At 35.3% G+C, this 12,844-nt stretch overlaps 2 protein-coding genes and 1 long non-coding RNA gene across 7 annotated transcripts in view; 1 reads left to right on the plus strand and 2 right to left on the minus strand.

Moving 5' to 3' along the window:
- Positions 1-4,300: 4,300 nt before the first annotated feature.
- Positions 4,301-12,844, plus strand: part of LOC141375327 (uncharacterized) — an 11,448-nt gene continuing 2,904 nt past the window's right edge. Inside the window, exons 1-2 of the long non-coding RNA XR_015495478.1 lie at positions 4,301-4,338; positions 12,586-12,808. This is a non-coding gene — a long non-coding RNA (uncharacterized LOC141375327). The remainder of the gene's footprint in view (positions 4,339-12,585; positions 12,809-12,844) is intronic.
- Positions 5,781-12,844, minus strand: part of zfta (zinc finger translocation associated) — a 16,587-nt gene continuing 9,523 nt past the window's right edge. For 2 of the 4 annotated variants that reach the window (XM_087260720.1, XM_087260718.1), the window contains exons 4-5: positions 12,539-12,844; positions 5,781-8,799 (exon numbers count right to left, since the gene is read on the minus strand). The exon at positions 12,539-12,844 is cut by the window's right edge and continues 138 nt beyond it. In XM_087260720.1, coding sequence (XP_087116846.1) covers positions 8,330-8,799; positions 12,539-12,844 — 776 coding nt within the window. In that variant the 3' untranslated portion in view covers positions 5,781-8,329. Of the gene's footprint in view, positions 8,803-12,538 lie in introns of all 4 variants that reach the window. The other 2 variants (XM_087260719.1, XM_087260717.1) reach the window with 1 other exon arrangement.
- The window catches only part of ecsit (ECSIT signaling integrator), a 47,037-nt gene continuing 44,102 nt past the window's right edge, over positions 9,910-12,844 (minus strand). For both annotated transcript variants that reach the window (XR_015494874.1, XR_015494876.1), the window contains exon 9: positions 9,910-10,071. The gene's annotated coding sequence lies outside the window, so the exon portion shown is untranslated. The remainder of the gene's footprint in view (positions 10,072-12,844) is intronic.

Below are 12,844 nucleotides of genomic sequence, written 5' to 3' on the forward strand. Positions count from 1 at the left end.
AATTTTATTACACATTTCTGAATACAATAGTTTTAATAACTCATTTTAAATAACTGATTTTTTTTATTTTTGCCATGATGACAGTAAATAATATTTTACTAGATGTTTTTCAAGACACTCCTTATCAGCTTAAAGTGACATTTAAAGGCTTAACTAAATTAGTTAGGCTAATTAGGCAGGTTAGGGTAATTAGGCAAGTTATTGTATAATAATGGTTTGTTCTGTAGACTATTAAAAAAAAAAGCTTAAAGGGGCTAATAATATTGACCTTAAAATGGCTTTTAAAAAATTAATAACTGCTTTTAGTCTAGCCGAAATAAAACAAAAGACTTTTTCCAGAAGAAAAAATATTATTAGACATACTGTGAAAATTTCATTGCTCTGTTAAACATCATTTGGGAAATATTTAACAAACAAAAAAAATCAAAGGGGGCTAATAATTCTGACTTCAACTGTACATACAGTAGTGATTTATATGCTCTACTGTCAAAAGGGTTTGGGGTATTTATTAATTTTTTAATTTCATAACGCATTTAAAATCACTGTACCAATTTCACATTCTGAGTAAATGTAAACTTTCAACTTAAGGTAAGGCTACAGCTTTTATTAATGGGCGAATATATTACAGAGAATTGTAGATCACACATGGCTCATATAAAAATGATGCATGTCTAATGTGTATGTATTTATAAATATGTGTAGATACTGTAGATTTATATATTACAATTATGACATTTATTTATCATTTTATTACTTAAGAGATTATATTGTTTATTGTATTTATTTTGGCTGAGAATTGACAGCTTTGACCTTATTGAAAATAATTTAAATATTCCTGGATTAAATATCTCTGATTTTCCTTATTCATGATTGGCCAAATACACTACCTGCCAAAAGTCTTGTCGCCTATCCAAGTTTTAGGATCAAAAAACAATAACTTGATTTCCAGTTGAACATTTGGCTTCAGATTTGGCTTATATGAAGGCCTCTAGATTAGGCTTATTTTACCAAAATAAAATATGGTCATGCCTTGATTTTTAATTATTATATTAGGACAGTAAGGTATGACTTTGCTTAGTAAAAAGTCTTGTCACTTAACAGAAATAATATCAAATTTAAAGTCATGGTGCAGTAGAAAAATAATTAATATTGCGTATGACTCTCATGAGCTTGGACTACTGCATCCATACATCTCTGCAATCACTCAAATGACTTATTAATAAAGTCATCTGGAATGGCAAAGTAAGCGTTCTTGCAGGACTTTCAGAGTTCATCAAGATTCTTTCATTCATCATTAATGTCTCCTCCATCTTACCCCAGACATGCTCAATAATGTTCATTTCTGGTGACTGGGCTGGCCAATCCTGGAGCACCTTGACCTTCATTGCTTTCAGGAACTTTGATGTGGAGGCTAAAGTATGAGAAGGAGCGCTATCCTGCTGAAGAATTTGCCCTCTTCTGTGGTTTGTAATGTAATGGGCAGGCTGGTGATACCTCAGGTTGTTGATGTTGCCACCCACTCTGCAGATCTCTTGCATGCCCCCATACTGAATGTTACCAAAACCATGAATTTTCCTTCACCAAACTTGACTGATTTTTGCAGTAATATTGGGTCCATGAGGGCTCCAATAGGTCTTCTGCAGTATATGTGATGATTGTGATGCAGCTCAACAGATGATTCATCGGAAAAATCAAACTTCTTCCACTCATTTTCCAAATGATCAACTAAAAGTCAAGTTATTATTTGTTGCTCTTACAACTAGGATCAACAACAAGACTTTTGTCAGGTAGTGTATATGAGACCAAACAAAAATACATATTAAAGCACAGACTTTTCCATGTCTTGTGCTGCACTGGTTTGTTTATAGGCATAATCTTAAAGCTTATCAGCACGTCTAAAAATGTGGAAATGTTGAATATATTTTACAAATGTTGTTTACAACATGTAAAGGTGCTCCTCACATATACAAGTCAATGTATGTTTTGCAAAATTTTGTTCCTTCAATATTTAATTACATGTTTTTTCCATCTTAAATAGACAAAAAAAAGAATTGCACTGTTTTAAAAAATGCTGAATTCCTTTATGTTGTCCCAACACAAATTAAGTTAACTTAATAATTTTTACAAATGTAAGTAGATTGAACATAAAACATTAAATTGTGCTAAATCAGCTCGTTTTAAATAAGTAGCTTGAACAAGCATCAAGAATTATTTGTTGGTTGTTGGAAGGTTTAGATAAATACAAATGGTATTTGACACTTGTATTGAGCAAAACTCCTCTGAATTGATAAAAAGTCATGCAAATTTTGCGTAAAATTACTAATAAGAAGTTTATTTATACACTAATTTTGAGATGATCATGTGTTTATGATTGCTTGCACCTGGTCTCCCATTATTTAATTTATGATTCACCAATCAGACGATTCCTAAGCCACTATAAATACCCATAGTTCCACATAACAGCCATCTTCATTTTGAAGAATCCCCTCTTCCACCCCTACTTCTCCTTTCTTAGATGCTTTGCATGGTGGCCCAGTGGTTAGCACTTCTGCCTCACAGCAAGAACATCACTGGTTCTAGTCCTTACCAAGCCAGTTGACGTTTCTGTGCGGTTTCCTCCCACTGTCCAAAAACATGCAACTTAAGTTAATTGACTAATACAAATCAGCACTATAGACATGCTCCTAGTAAGTAGTTATCTCTTGAAAGCAATCACTATCTGTTCATTAGCTTCTACAGCAGGGGAGTTCTCGAGATCTTCCTGAGCTCAAACTCCCCTCTCGCCTTGCAAACGGGAGGGAGCCCCGGGCTCGAGGATCTTATGAGCTCAGGGCTCTCTCCCGGGATATCATGCCAAACAAGCTTTATAATCAATCATCAGCTAAGTGTGAACTCTTAAAAATGATTTTGAGTTGTATTAAATTAAATCATGAAAAACAAATATCACAGCAAATCATGCAGAAATAATAAAAACACATTTGATTTAATCAAAGAACTAGGTTTTCCAAATCCACAAACAGGATGAACATTATTTTTATTGATTATTGGTGCTTGCAGTAAATTATACAAGAGAATTTCTATCCCAATGGCTGCTAACTCAAGAAAGCTATATCTACAGGTGATGATTGATGTACGGTGTGTATTGTGTGTGATTCTGGAAATGATGGTAACCCTGAGAGTTCGAATCTTCAACCTTCTCCTCCTCCTCATCGTCATGAATAAGATTGTGCAGCGTTTTTTCAAGAAATATCCACAGAAAGATTTGAGGGGCGCTTCAAACTTTGAAAGTGCTTCCGAAATGCATTTGGTCAACAAAAGAAAATGGCGTTAAAGGAAGAGTTGGCAGAATCAGCAAGTCCCTCGTATGACGTCAGCTTTTGGAGATGCTGACATAAGAGTTTCAGTTCATTATGTGCAGGAAAGAAGAGAGAACTGAACTGTTGTTTGAATGCCCAGTGCAAATAAGCAACAAAAAGAGGGCCATTTGTTTATCACCCATTTCATGCTGTACAATGTATTTTTTAAATAAATGCAGCCAGTAAATGTTAATGATTAGACAAAACGCATGCATCGTCTGTTAATTTAACAGACTTCTTTTACATTATTGAATCACACCTTCTGATAAACTGAATATTTAAACTGACCTTAAAGGCATAGTTCACTTACTCCCTCCGCTGGTTTTAACTAAGGCTGTGCGATTGATTCAGGGGTGCCCAAACTCAGTCCTAAAGGGCCGGTGTCTTGCAAAGTTAACTTCCAACCCCAATTAGACACACCTGGGCTAGCTAATACAGCTCTTACTAGGCCAGGGGTGTCCAAACTCTGTCCTGGAGGGCCGGTGTCCTGCATGGTTTAGCTCCAACTTCCTTCAACACACCTTCCTGGAAGTTTCTAGTATACCTAGAAAGAGCTTGATTAGCTGGTTCAGGTGTGTTTAATTGGGGTTGGAACTAAACTCTCCTGGACACCGGTCCTCCAGGACCGAGTTTGGACAACCCTGTTCTAGGCTTTCTAGAAACATCCATGCAGGTGTGGTGAGGCAAGATCTGCAGGAGATCGACCCTCCAGGACCAAGTTTGGGCACCCCTGAATTAATAGAAATCATGATTTGAACATGAGAGCCTTAGAGCACGGTTTTCCAACAGTATGCTATTTGAACCAATCGTAAAGCAGTACTCCTAAACAAAGAGCAAAAACTGGAGACTGAGCTTAATAACACATAGCCTGCATAAACGGGTATGATGAGTTCAGCACAGGAGAACTTGGTGCCCAAAAAAAGTCACATCTGTGGTGTGGGATTACTTTTGATAGAGGAAGGCTGATGTATCGCAGAATGAGGTATGTCGCTTCCTTCAACATTCAACGCGCTTTGCGCTCATTTGTCGTTGCACGGCACCCATCAACTCTTTTCTCAGGATGACAGCTCTGAAACAAGCTTTATTTATGGAGAAAATCAAAAAGCACTGGGTGTTTGGGTGTTCCGAGTTGGTCTGAGGTAATTGAGTCTACCGAAATGTATATTAAGTGATGCAGTGGCACAGTGGGTAGCACAATCGCCTCACAGCAAGACGGTTGCTGGTTTGAGCCTCGGCTGGGTCAGTTGGCGCTTCTGTGTGGAGTTTGTTTGTTCTTCCCGTGTTCACGTGGGTTTCCTCTGGGTGCTCCGTTTCCCCCACAAGTCCAAAGACATGCGGTACAGGTGAATTGGGTCCTAAAAAATTGTCCATAGTGAATGAGTGTGTATGGGTGTTTCTCAGTGTTGGGATGTCGCTTGAAGTGCATCCGCAGAGTAAAACATGTGCTGGATAAGTTAGCGGTTACTTCCACTGTGGCGACCCCTGATTAATAAAGGGACTAAGCCGAAAAGAAAATGAATTAAATGTATATATTCTATACAAAGTATGAAGTTGATCGCTCAGTTGTTGTTACATGACTCACGGTGCGCTTGCAGCATTCTGAAAAGTAGAGATGTTTTCAACTGGGTGTACATGGATACATAACAGACTTGTGCGTGCCAAAGATGTGATATATGAACGGACTATTTCACGGCAGCATCACAAAGAGGTCTATGATCTGAGCATGGCAAAAAAAAAATTCTGTGGACACATACAAAACTACTTTTGATGTGGTCAAACAGAACATCGGAGTCTTGTGTTTGACGGAGCGCGCGCACACACACACACACAGTCAATATTTTTGTTTTGCCATAGGTCTGCTCTAGCGACCATTAGTAGGTGATTTTTATTTACTTGTTGCCTCGTGTCTGTTTTAGAGACGTTACAGGTCTTTGATAAAGATCTAATTGTTTTCCTTTAGAAGTATGTTTCAGATTCACACTGTAAAACATCTCTGTGTGTGTGTGTGTGTGTGTGTGTCAAAGTCAGGATTAAAATTGAAATCGCAATACTGTTGAAGAAAACCATGATAGGTTTCTTTTGTCCATCTCGCACAGCCTTAGTTTTAACCCTTTTACGATTTTCTTTCTTCTGTTAAACATAAAAGAAGACATTTTGAAGAATGAAGGTTGCTGGCCCTTATTGACCTCCAAAGTAGGAAAACATTTACTATGGAAGTCAGTAGGTACCATCAATCAGCATTCTTCAAAATATCTTCTGTCATGTTTAACAGAAACAAATAGGTTTTGAACAAGTAAAAATCTTTTTTTTTTCATGAACTATTCCTTTAAATGCAGAAGAGTGATAAGAGAAAATGAATCATGAATAAAACATGCTCCCTGAGACTTGGATCTCATTCCAACCAAATAGGACTTACCCAAAAAGCAATTCTGTAAGGTTTTTTTATTTCAATATAACTTTTTTTGGTGAACTGAACCAATATTATATAATATTAAACATTATAAATCATATATTATATTTATTTTTCTCTCAAAATGGGACTAACAAAATGGTAAGTTGTGGATATTTTTTTCTTCCACTGTGTCTGCTTGGCAAAAGTCCCCTCCCCCAAAAAATGTACCGAGCACCAACCTTTAAGTGCTGAATGTAAAATAATATAGTCCACTGTAATGTATGACGTCATGCAAAATATCAAGCGTGCTGAATCAGTAACAGTCTCGCCGCAGTCGACAAAAAGAGCAATAAATGCATTTGAGAGTGCTTATTCACAGAAAAGGAAATAGAAGTCCAGCAAAAACTGAATTCTGTTTAAATGTTAAAGGGACAGTACACCCAATTATTGACATTTACCATTCGTTAATTCAACCGCAGGCAATCCAAAATGTAGGTGACTTGTTTTAAAGCATTAAAGAGGAATATTAGCACAAATTGTGGTGCTTGTGAATTTATATATAACACGATTGGATGTCAATGACCAACTTAAATTGTATAGTAAAAAATAAAGAATTCAGGCAAAACTAAATGAATACCCATGCCTCCTGATGATACACTGAGGTCTTCTAAACCGATCTAATTGGCCTGTGCAAGAAACTAAACATTATTTACAAACTGTTAACTTTAACTAATGTAAAAAATGTTTAGTTTCTCAATGTATTACCAGAGCTATGGGTATTAAAAAGATAGTTCACCCAAAAAATGAAAATACTGTTGCTGAGCCTTAGTTTTAAACTGATTGGGTTTCTTTCTTCTGTTGAACACAAAAGAAGATATTTTGAGAAATGCTGGTTGCTGGGACCCATTGACTTCAATAGTAATTTTTTCTTACTATGGAGGTTAATAAGTGCTAGGAAAAAAACACATTTTCAGTATATCTTCTTTTTTGTGTTCAACAGAAAAAAATCAAATAGGTTGAAAACCACATGAGGGATAATAAACGATGGGGTAATGTTTCATTTTTAGGGGAACTAACTCTTTAATTATCTTAATAATGTACCAAAAGTAGTTGACTTGCACATTTTTTAATTACTGTTAGAGCATTAGAAAGGAATATTAGCACAAACTGTGGTCCTTGTGAATTTATATATAAAACAAAAATGAAAATGCTGTCTTCATTTGCTCATTCCTAATTAGTTCAAAACCGATTGGGTTTCTTCTGTTGAACACAAAAGAAGATGTTTTGAGAAATGCTGGTTGCTGGGACCCATTTACTTCAATAGGAATTTTTTTTCTATTATGGAGGTTAATAAGTGCTAGACAAAAAACAACATTTTTCAGTATATCTTCTTTTGTGTTCAACAGAAGAAATTCAAATAGGTTTGAAACCACATGAGGGACAATAAACGATGGGGTAATGTTTCATATTTGGGTGTACTATGCTTTTAATTATCTTAATGATAGTAGTTACCCAGCAAGCATTTTTTGTTTTCAAAAGATGTCTAATAGATGTCTAAACATAGTGTTCTTGGCTAACACAAGGCTAAATTTGGGCTGTCAGTGAAAATCTAATAGACGTCTATAAATAGACCAAATCTAGACTAGTCATCAAATACAAAGAAATGAATGACTACACATATAAAACCTGTCTATTTGACGACTAGTCTAATTTTGGCCTATTCGTAGATGCAAATTAGATTTTCACTGACAGACCAAGTTTACCCATGTTTCAGCCGAGACGACAATGTTTAGATTAATGTCTATTAGACATTAACTTTTAAAAACAAAAAAATGCTTGCTGGGTATCTACTATCGGTACATTATTAAAATTATTAAAGGGTTAGTTCACAGAAAATTGAAACATTACCCCATTGTATCCCTCATGTGGTTTCAACCCTATTTGAATTTATTTCTTCTGTTGAACACAAATAAAGATATACTGAAAAATGTTGCTGACACCTTTTGACCTTTATATTAGGAAAAAAATTACTACTGAAGTCAATGGGTCCCAGAAACCAGCATTTTTCAAAATATCTTCTTTTGTGTTTAGTAGAGGAAAGAAACCCAATCGGTTTGGAACTAGCTAAAGGTGAGCAAATAATGACAGTATTTTCTATTTGGGGGAACCATCTCTTTAATAGCTGTCAACATTTAGATGTATATTAGACGTCTATTAAAAAAATTTGTTTGCTGGGTAACTTGCATGTTTTTAATTACTGTGAACCACAATGTCATAACAAAAACTTCTCTAATGATCTAGTGAAACAAAGAAAAATCACCAACATCTTGTATTGCTTGAAGGTGGGTAAACTAAAAATGAAAGGATAAACTATCCCTTTAAAAACAACTTAATTTATAAATATTATTTTAATTATTAATTTATTATGTTTTTCTCACTTTGTTGGAGTCGAATAGTACAATTACTCTCCAACAATCCTTCAAAAAAAAGTTAATTTTTTTTTACCCCGCAGAAATCTTCCTGAGTGAACGAAAGCCAAAAATAAAACAGGATGTCAAAAACACATCCTCTTGTTTTTCAATTAAGTGCTCTGGCTCGAAGTGCATTCGCCTTGAACGAAATCGTTACCGTTAGCGTTCTCTTTATGGCCATGGTTTGAACCGGAAAAGCAGTCGTCCGAATGAAAGTGCGCAGAGATCTGGTTGTAGCAGAGCAGGACGAGCTGCCTCTCCTCGGGGCTGTAGTCCAGCGAGTGAGGGTGAACTTGTAGGATGTGTCTCTTGATAGTGCTAACCTTTAGCGTAGCGAGCGTTGCGCCGCACACCATGCAAATCAATCCGTGTTTCCTGCAGTCGTAGTCCATCAAGAAGTCCATCTTCCATCGTGGCTGGTAGTTGCGCCGCTGGTCTTTCCCCGGGTAGTGTCTGTGCCGCCCTGCTGTCTGTGTTTGTAGTGTGATTTGTGTGCTGTTGTCTTCTGCTTCACCACCTTGCTCTATGGATTTCACAGGCGATGCTTGTGGTTCTGTGGTGACAGGGACACTTTGTGGATCTACTACAGCAAACAGGGAAAAAATTAAAAGAGAGAGAAATATTAATGATCTGCAGCAACAAGATATTTGATTAAGAGCAGGATCACAATGAAAAAACTAATACATGGCTCATTCAAAAACTCTAAGATTTCACAGAGCTATAAGCAAACTGACACTGTTAGAATGCTAAGTAAAAACAAAGCAAGCAAGTTTCTAAAAGGAACACTTCATTCATTTATTCGGCTTAGTCCCTGATTTATCAGAGGTAGCCACAGCAGAATAAACCGCCAACTGTTCTGGCATTGTTTTATGCAGCGGATGCTCTTCCAGCTGCAACACAATAATGGGAAACAAACACAAAATCATACACACATACACACAAACACACACACTTAAACACCACGGCCAGTTTAGCTTATCTAATTCAAAAATAGCGCATGTCTTCGGACTGTGGGGGAAACCTAAGCATGCAAAGGAAACGCACATGAACATGGGGAGAACATGCAAACTCAACACAGAAATGCCAACTGGCCTAGCCGGGACTGGAACCAGCGACCCTCTTGCTGTGAGGCGACAGTGCTAAGCAATGAGCCACTGTGCAGCCCAGAACACAACTTTTTTGGAAATAAGCTCATTTTACAACTCTTTAGCTTAGCTTAGCATAACCAATTGAATCAGGCTAGACTATATATATATATATATATATATATATATATATATATATATATATATATATATATATATATATATATATATATATATATATATATATATATATATATATATATACATACACACACACACACACACACACACACAATATACTGTTTAACGAAGAGATTTATTCAACACGTTTCTAAACATAATAGTTTGAATAACTCATTTCTAATAGCTGATTTATTTTATCTTTGCCATGATGACAGTAAATAATATTTGACTAGATATTTTTCAAGACACTTCTATACAGCTTAAAGTGACATTTAAATTCTTAACTAGGTTAATTAGGTTAACTAGGCAGGTTAGGGTAATTAGTCAAGTTATTGTATAACGATGGTTTGTTCTGTAGACTATCGAAAAAATACATATAGCTCAAAGGGGCTAGTAATTTTGACCTTAAAATTGTGTTAAAAAATTAAAAACTTCTTTTATTCTAACCCAAATAAAACAAATAAGACTTTCTCCAGAAGAAAAAATATTATCAGACATACTGTGAAAATATCCTTGCTCTGTTAAACATCATTTGGGAAATATTTAAAAATAAAACAAATATTTTAAAGAGGAAATTAATAATTCTGATTGCAACTGTTTATATATTTTCTTTCGAGCAAGATGCTAATAGCCTAAACTGATTCAATGATTTATGCTAAGCTAATGAATAGTGTTCTCGACACACCCAAAGATTGGTTGAATGGATTAAAAAAATGGTAAAAACGTAACCGTTTAACCATGTAGAACTGTTTAAATAGTGGAATGTTACTTTAAATTACATTTATGAACATTTTAATGATTAGGTACATTATAAACATCTTTGTATATTGAATATATTTGCATCCTTAAAAACTGTATATTTACCCGAGGTTTAATTTCGAATTTTAAGCTTCTAAAATATGTCATTTAAAGGACAATAACAGATACAATTTCATAATTAATACACCATAATTGTTTTTGGATGCTTTAAACAAGATAAGACAAGAAAAGCAAAGGCTAACAAAAACCAGTGAAGAGAAAAGTTAAGGTTTTATATTTTTTGCGTGATATGCAATATAAGTCATTTAACATACAGAATATTTTTATGATTTAGTACATTTATGAAAAACTACATCCTTAAAACAAGATAAATTTACTTGCGGTGCTAATTTACTTTAGTTTTAGAGATTTAGCTTGCTAAGCAAAGGCTAACTATAGTGAAATGTTTAGATTTAATATTTTTTTTATCTTGATATGAAAAATAAATATGTAATTTTAAGGACTTTTTTAATATCAGGTGCATCATGAAAAGCTTGATATGCTTAAAATAAATTTCCCAGAGATGCTAAATGCTCCGTTAACATTTCAAGCTGTAAGCTTGATGCTAACTAAATGAAAGATAAATGTTTGGCTAATTTAAACTTCTTGAAAAAAAATTAAAATGTGATTTAAAAGAACATTATAAACCGATTAAGCGTATTAATCAATATATTTATTAAAACAAGATACATTCAACATTTAGGGCCCTATCATACACCCGGCGCAGTGTGGCGCAAGGCGTGACCCAGTAGTGTTTTGGTAGTTTAAGCTTGGCGCAAGAGTCGTTTTGAGGCGTTGCGCTACGCTGTTTAAATAGCAAATGCATTAGCGCTCATTTTGGCGCCCATAGGCGTTCTGGTCTAAAAAGGAAGGCGTTCTGAGGTGGACTGCTAGCACGTCTCTATTTTGACAAACTACAATAGATTTTTCATTAGACCAAAACTAACCCGGTCTAAACTCAGGCGCAGAGTTGCGCCTCGCTTACACACTGCTTAATACGCACAAGAGAGCAATAGGCAAATATCTTTACATATGAAAAAATGTTAATATTTTTTAATTATTTTTTAATATTTAATATTAAGGATATATATAGTATATAATAAGAATAGATATAGAATATAAATATAAAGGATTAAAATATTACAAAACATTATTTTCTAGCCTACATAAATATGAAAAACCACTGCTTTTATGTCTTCTTCATCTCGGGAGGCTTTTTCAGTTCATTCATAACAATTTGCTTTCGTATAATGTTATTATTATTAGCAGTATTATTTATTATACCCATATTTATATTTGTTTTATTAAAAACAAGCTTAGATTTGCCCACCTGTCAGGTTTTAGACCATATGGGGCACAGCATGTGTTTTAGGATATAACTCAGGTTTTTGAGCACATTTTCCTATTATTATTCATTTATTCATTTGCTGGAAATTAGAACTGAATTTAGAAATAGTTTTGAAATGAATATTTGCACTTAACAAACAAAATTGTTTATTTATAGGCTAATTGATGTCTGTGCATAAAGGTTCCCCTATCCAAGAGCGAAAGTGAAAGTGATCCATTATCTCTCATTCTCACGCAGTAGATGCTCTGTTTAACAGTTTTCTGTTAAAAAACTGTTAACTGTTTGCTTGTGAAATGCTCATTTTTTCCACTTAGACTTACTTTGCGTCCTGTAAATAGCGAAAGTGCTCTTGGCGCGATGCAGCTGACTCTTAAAGGGAATGGGAGATGAGACTCTAATTGGTTTATTCTCAAAACACACCTATAACTCATTAAGAAAATAAACTCAACCCTTTTAGATCATGCGCCGAAGCGCAAGGCAGATTTCCCGTCCTTAAATTAGCAAAAACGCGTCCTGACACGCCCTGAAAGCATTTGCGCCCTGCGTTTTGCACTTTGCGCATGGACCGTCAAAATAGAGCCCTTAATCATTGTCAAGCTGTTAGCTTAGCCTACTCAGCAAAGGCTAACTGACAACACTAGAGACAAGAAAGGTATTACAGTACATCTTTTAAATTTTCTATTTTTTATTAAAATTACATTAATTAATTTTTTAATGATTCAGTATATCGTGAATGAATCAATAAAACGATAAATTTACTTCAGAAAATATCCTTCAGTTTTCAGAGTCAATTTTGCATTTAAATTCTTTTTATTTAGTTGAAAAAGTCTATTAATAAAGCATTTACAGTAATGGCAGTTTGTTATTTATTATTTTTTATTTATTTATTTTGTGTCTGTACGCACCATCCTCTTTTGGTGTGGCTCTGTCGATGTTCTCCTCCTTCATCCAGGCATTGACCACAGCATCTCTCTCGCTCCGGCTCAGGCTGCTGGTCTCCGGATGACACTCCTGAATGTGTTTGCGGAAGTTTGTGACCCTCGGCACAGGCAGGTGTTCAGAGCACACCATACAGTAGCAAAGGGGGTTTTCTGGAGGGCCGTATGCCACTAAATAATCCAGCCGGAGGCGCCAGGGGCTGCCGTACTTCAGCCTTCTCTTTCGGGGGTAATAAGGTAAAGATTGGGATCTCTGAACAGTGTCTGATGGAT

This window comes from Danio rerio, chromosome 7 (assembly GCF_052040795.2).
Source record: "Danio rerio strain M-AB ecotype USA chromosome 7, GRCz13ab, whole genome shotgun sequence".
NCBI lineage: Eukaryota > Metazoa > Chordata > Actinopteri > Cypriniformes > Danionidae > Danio > Danio rerio.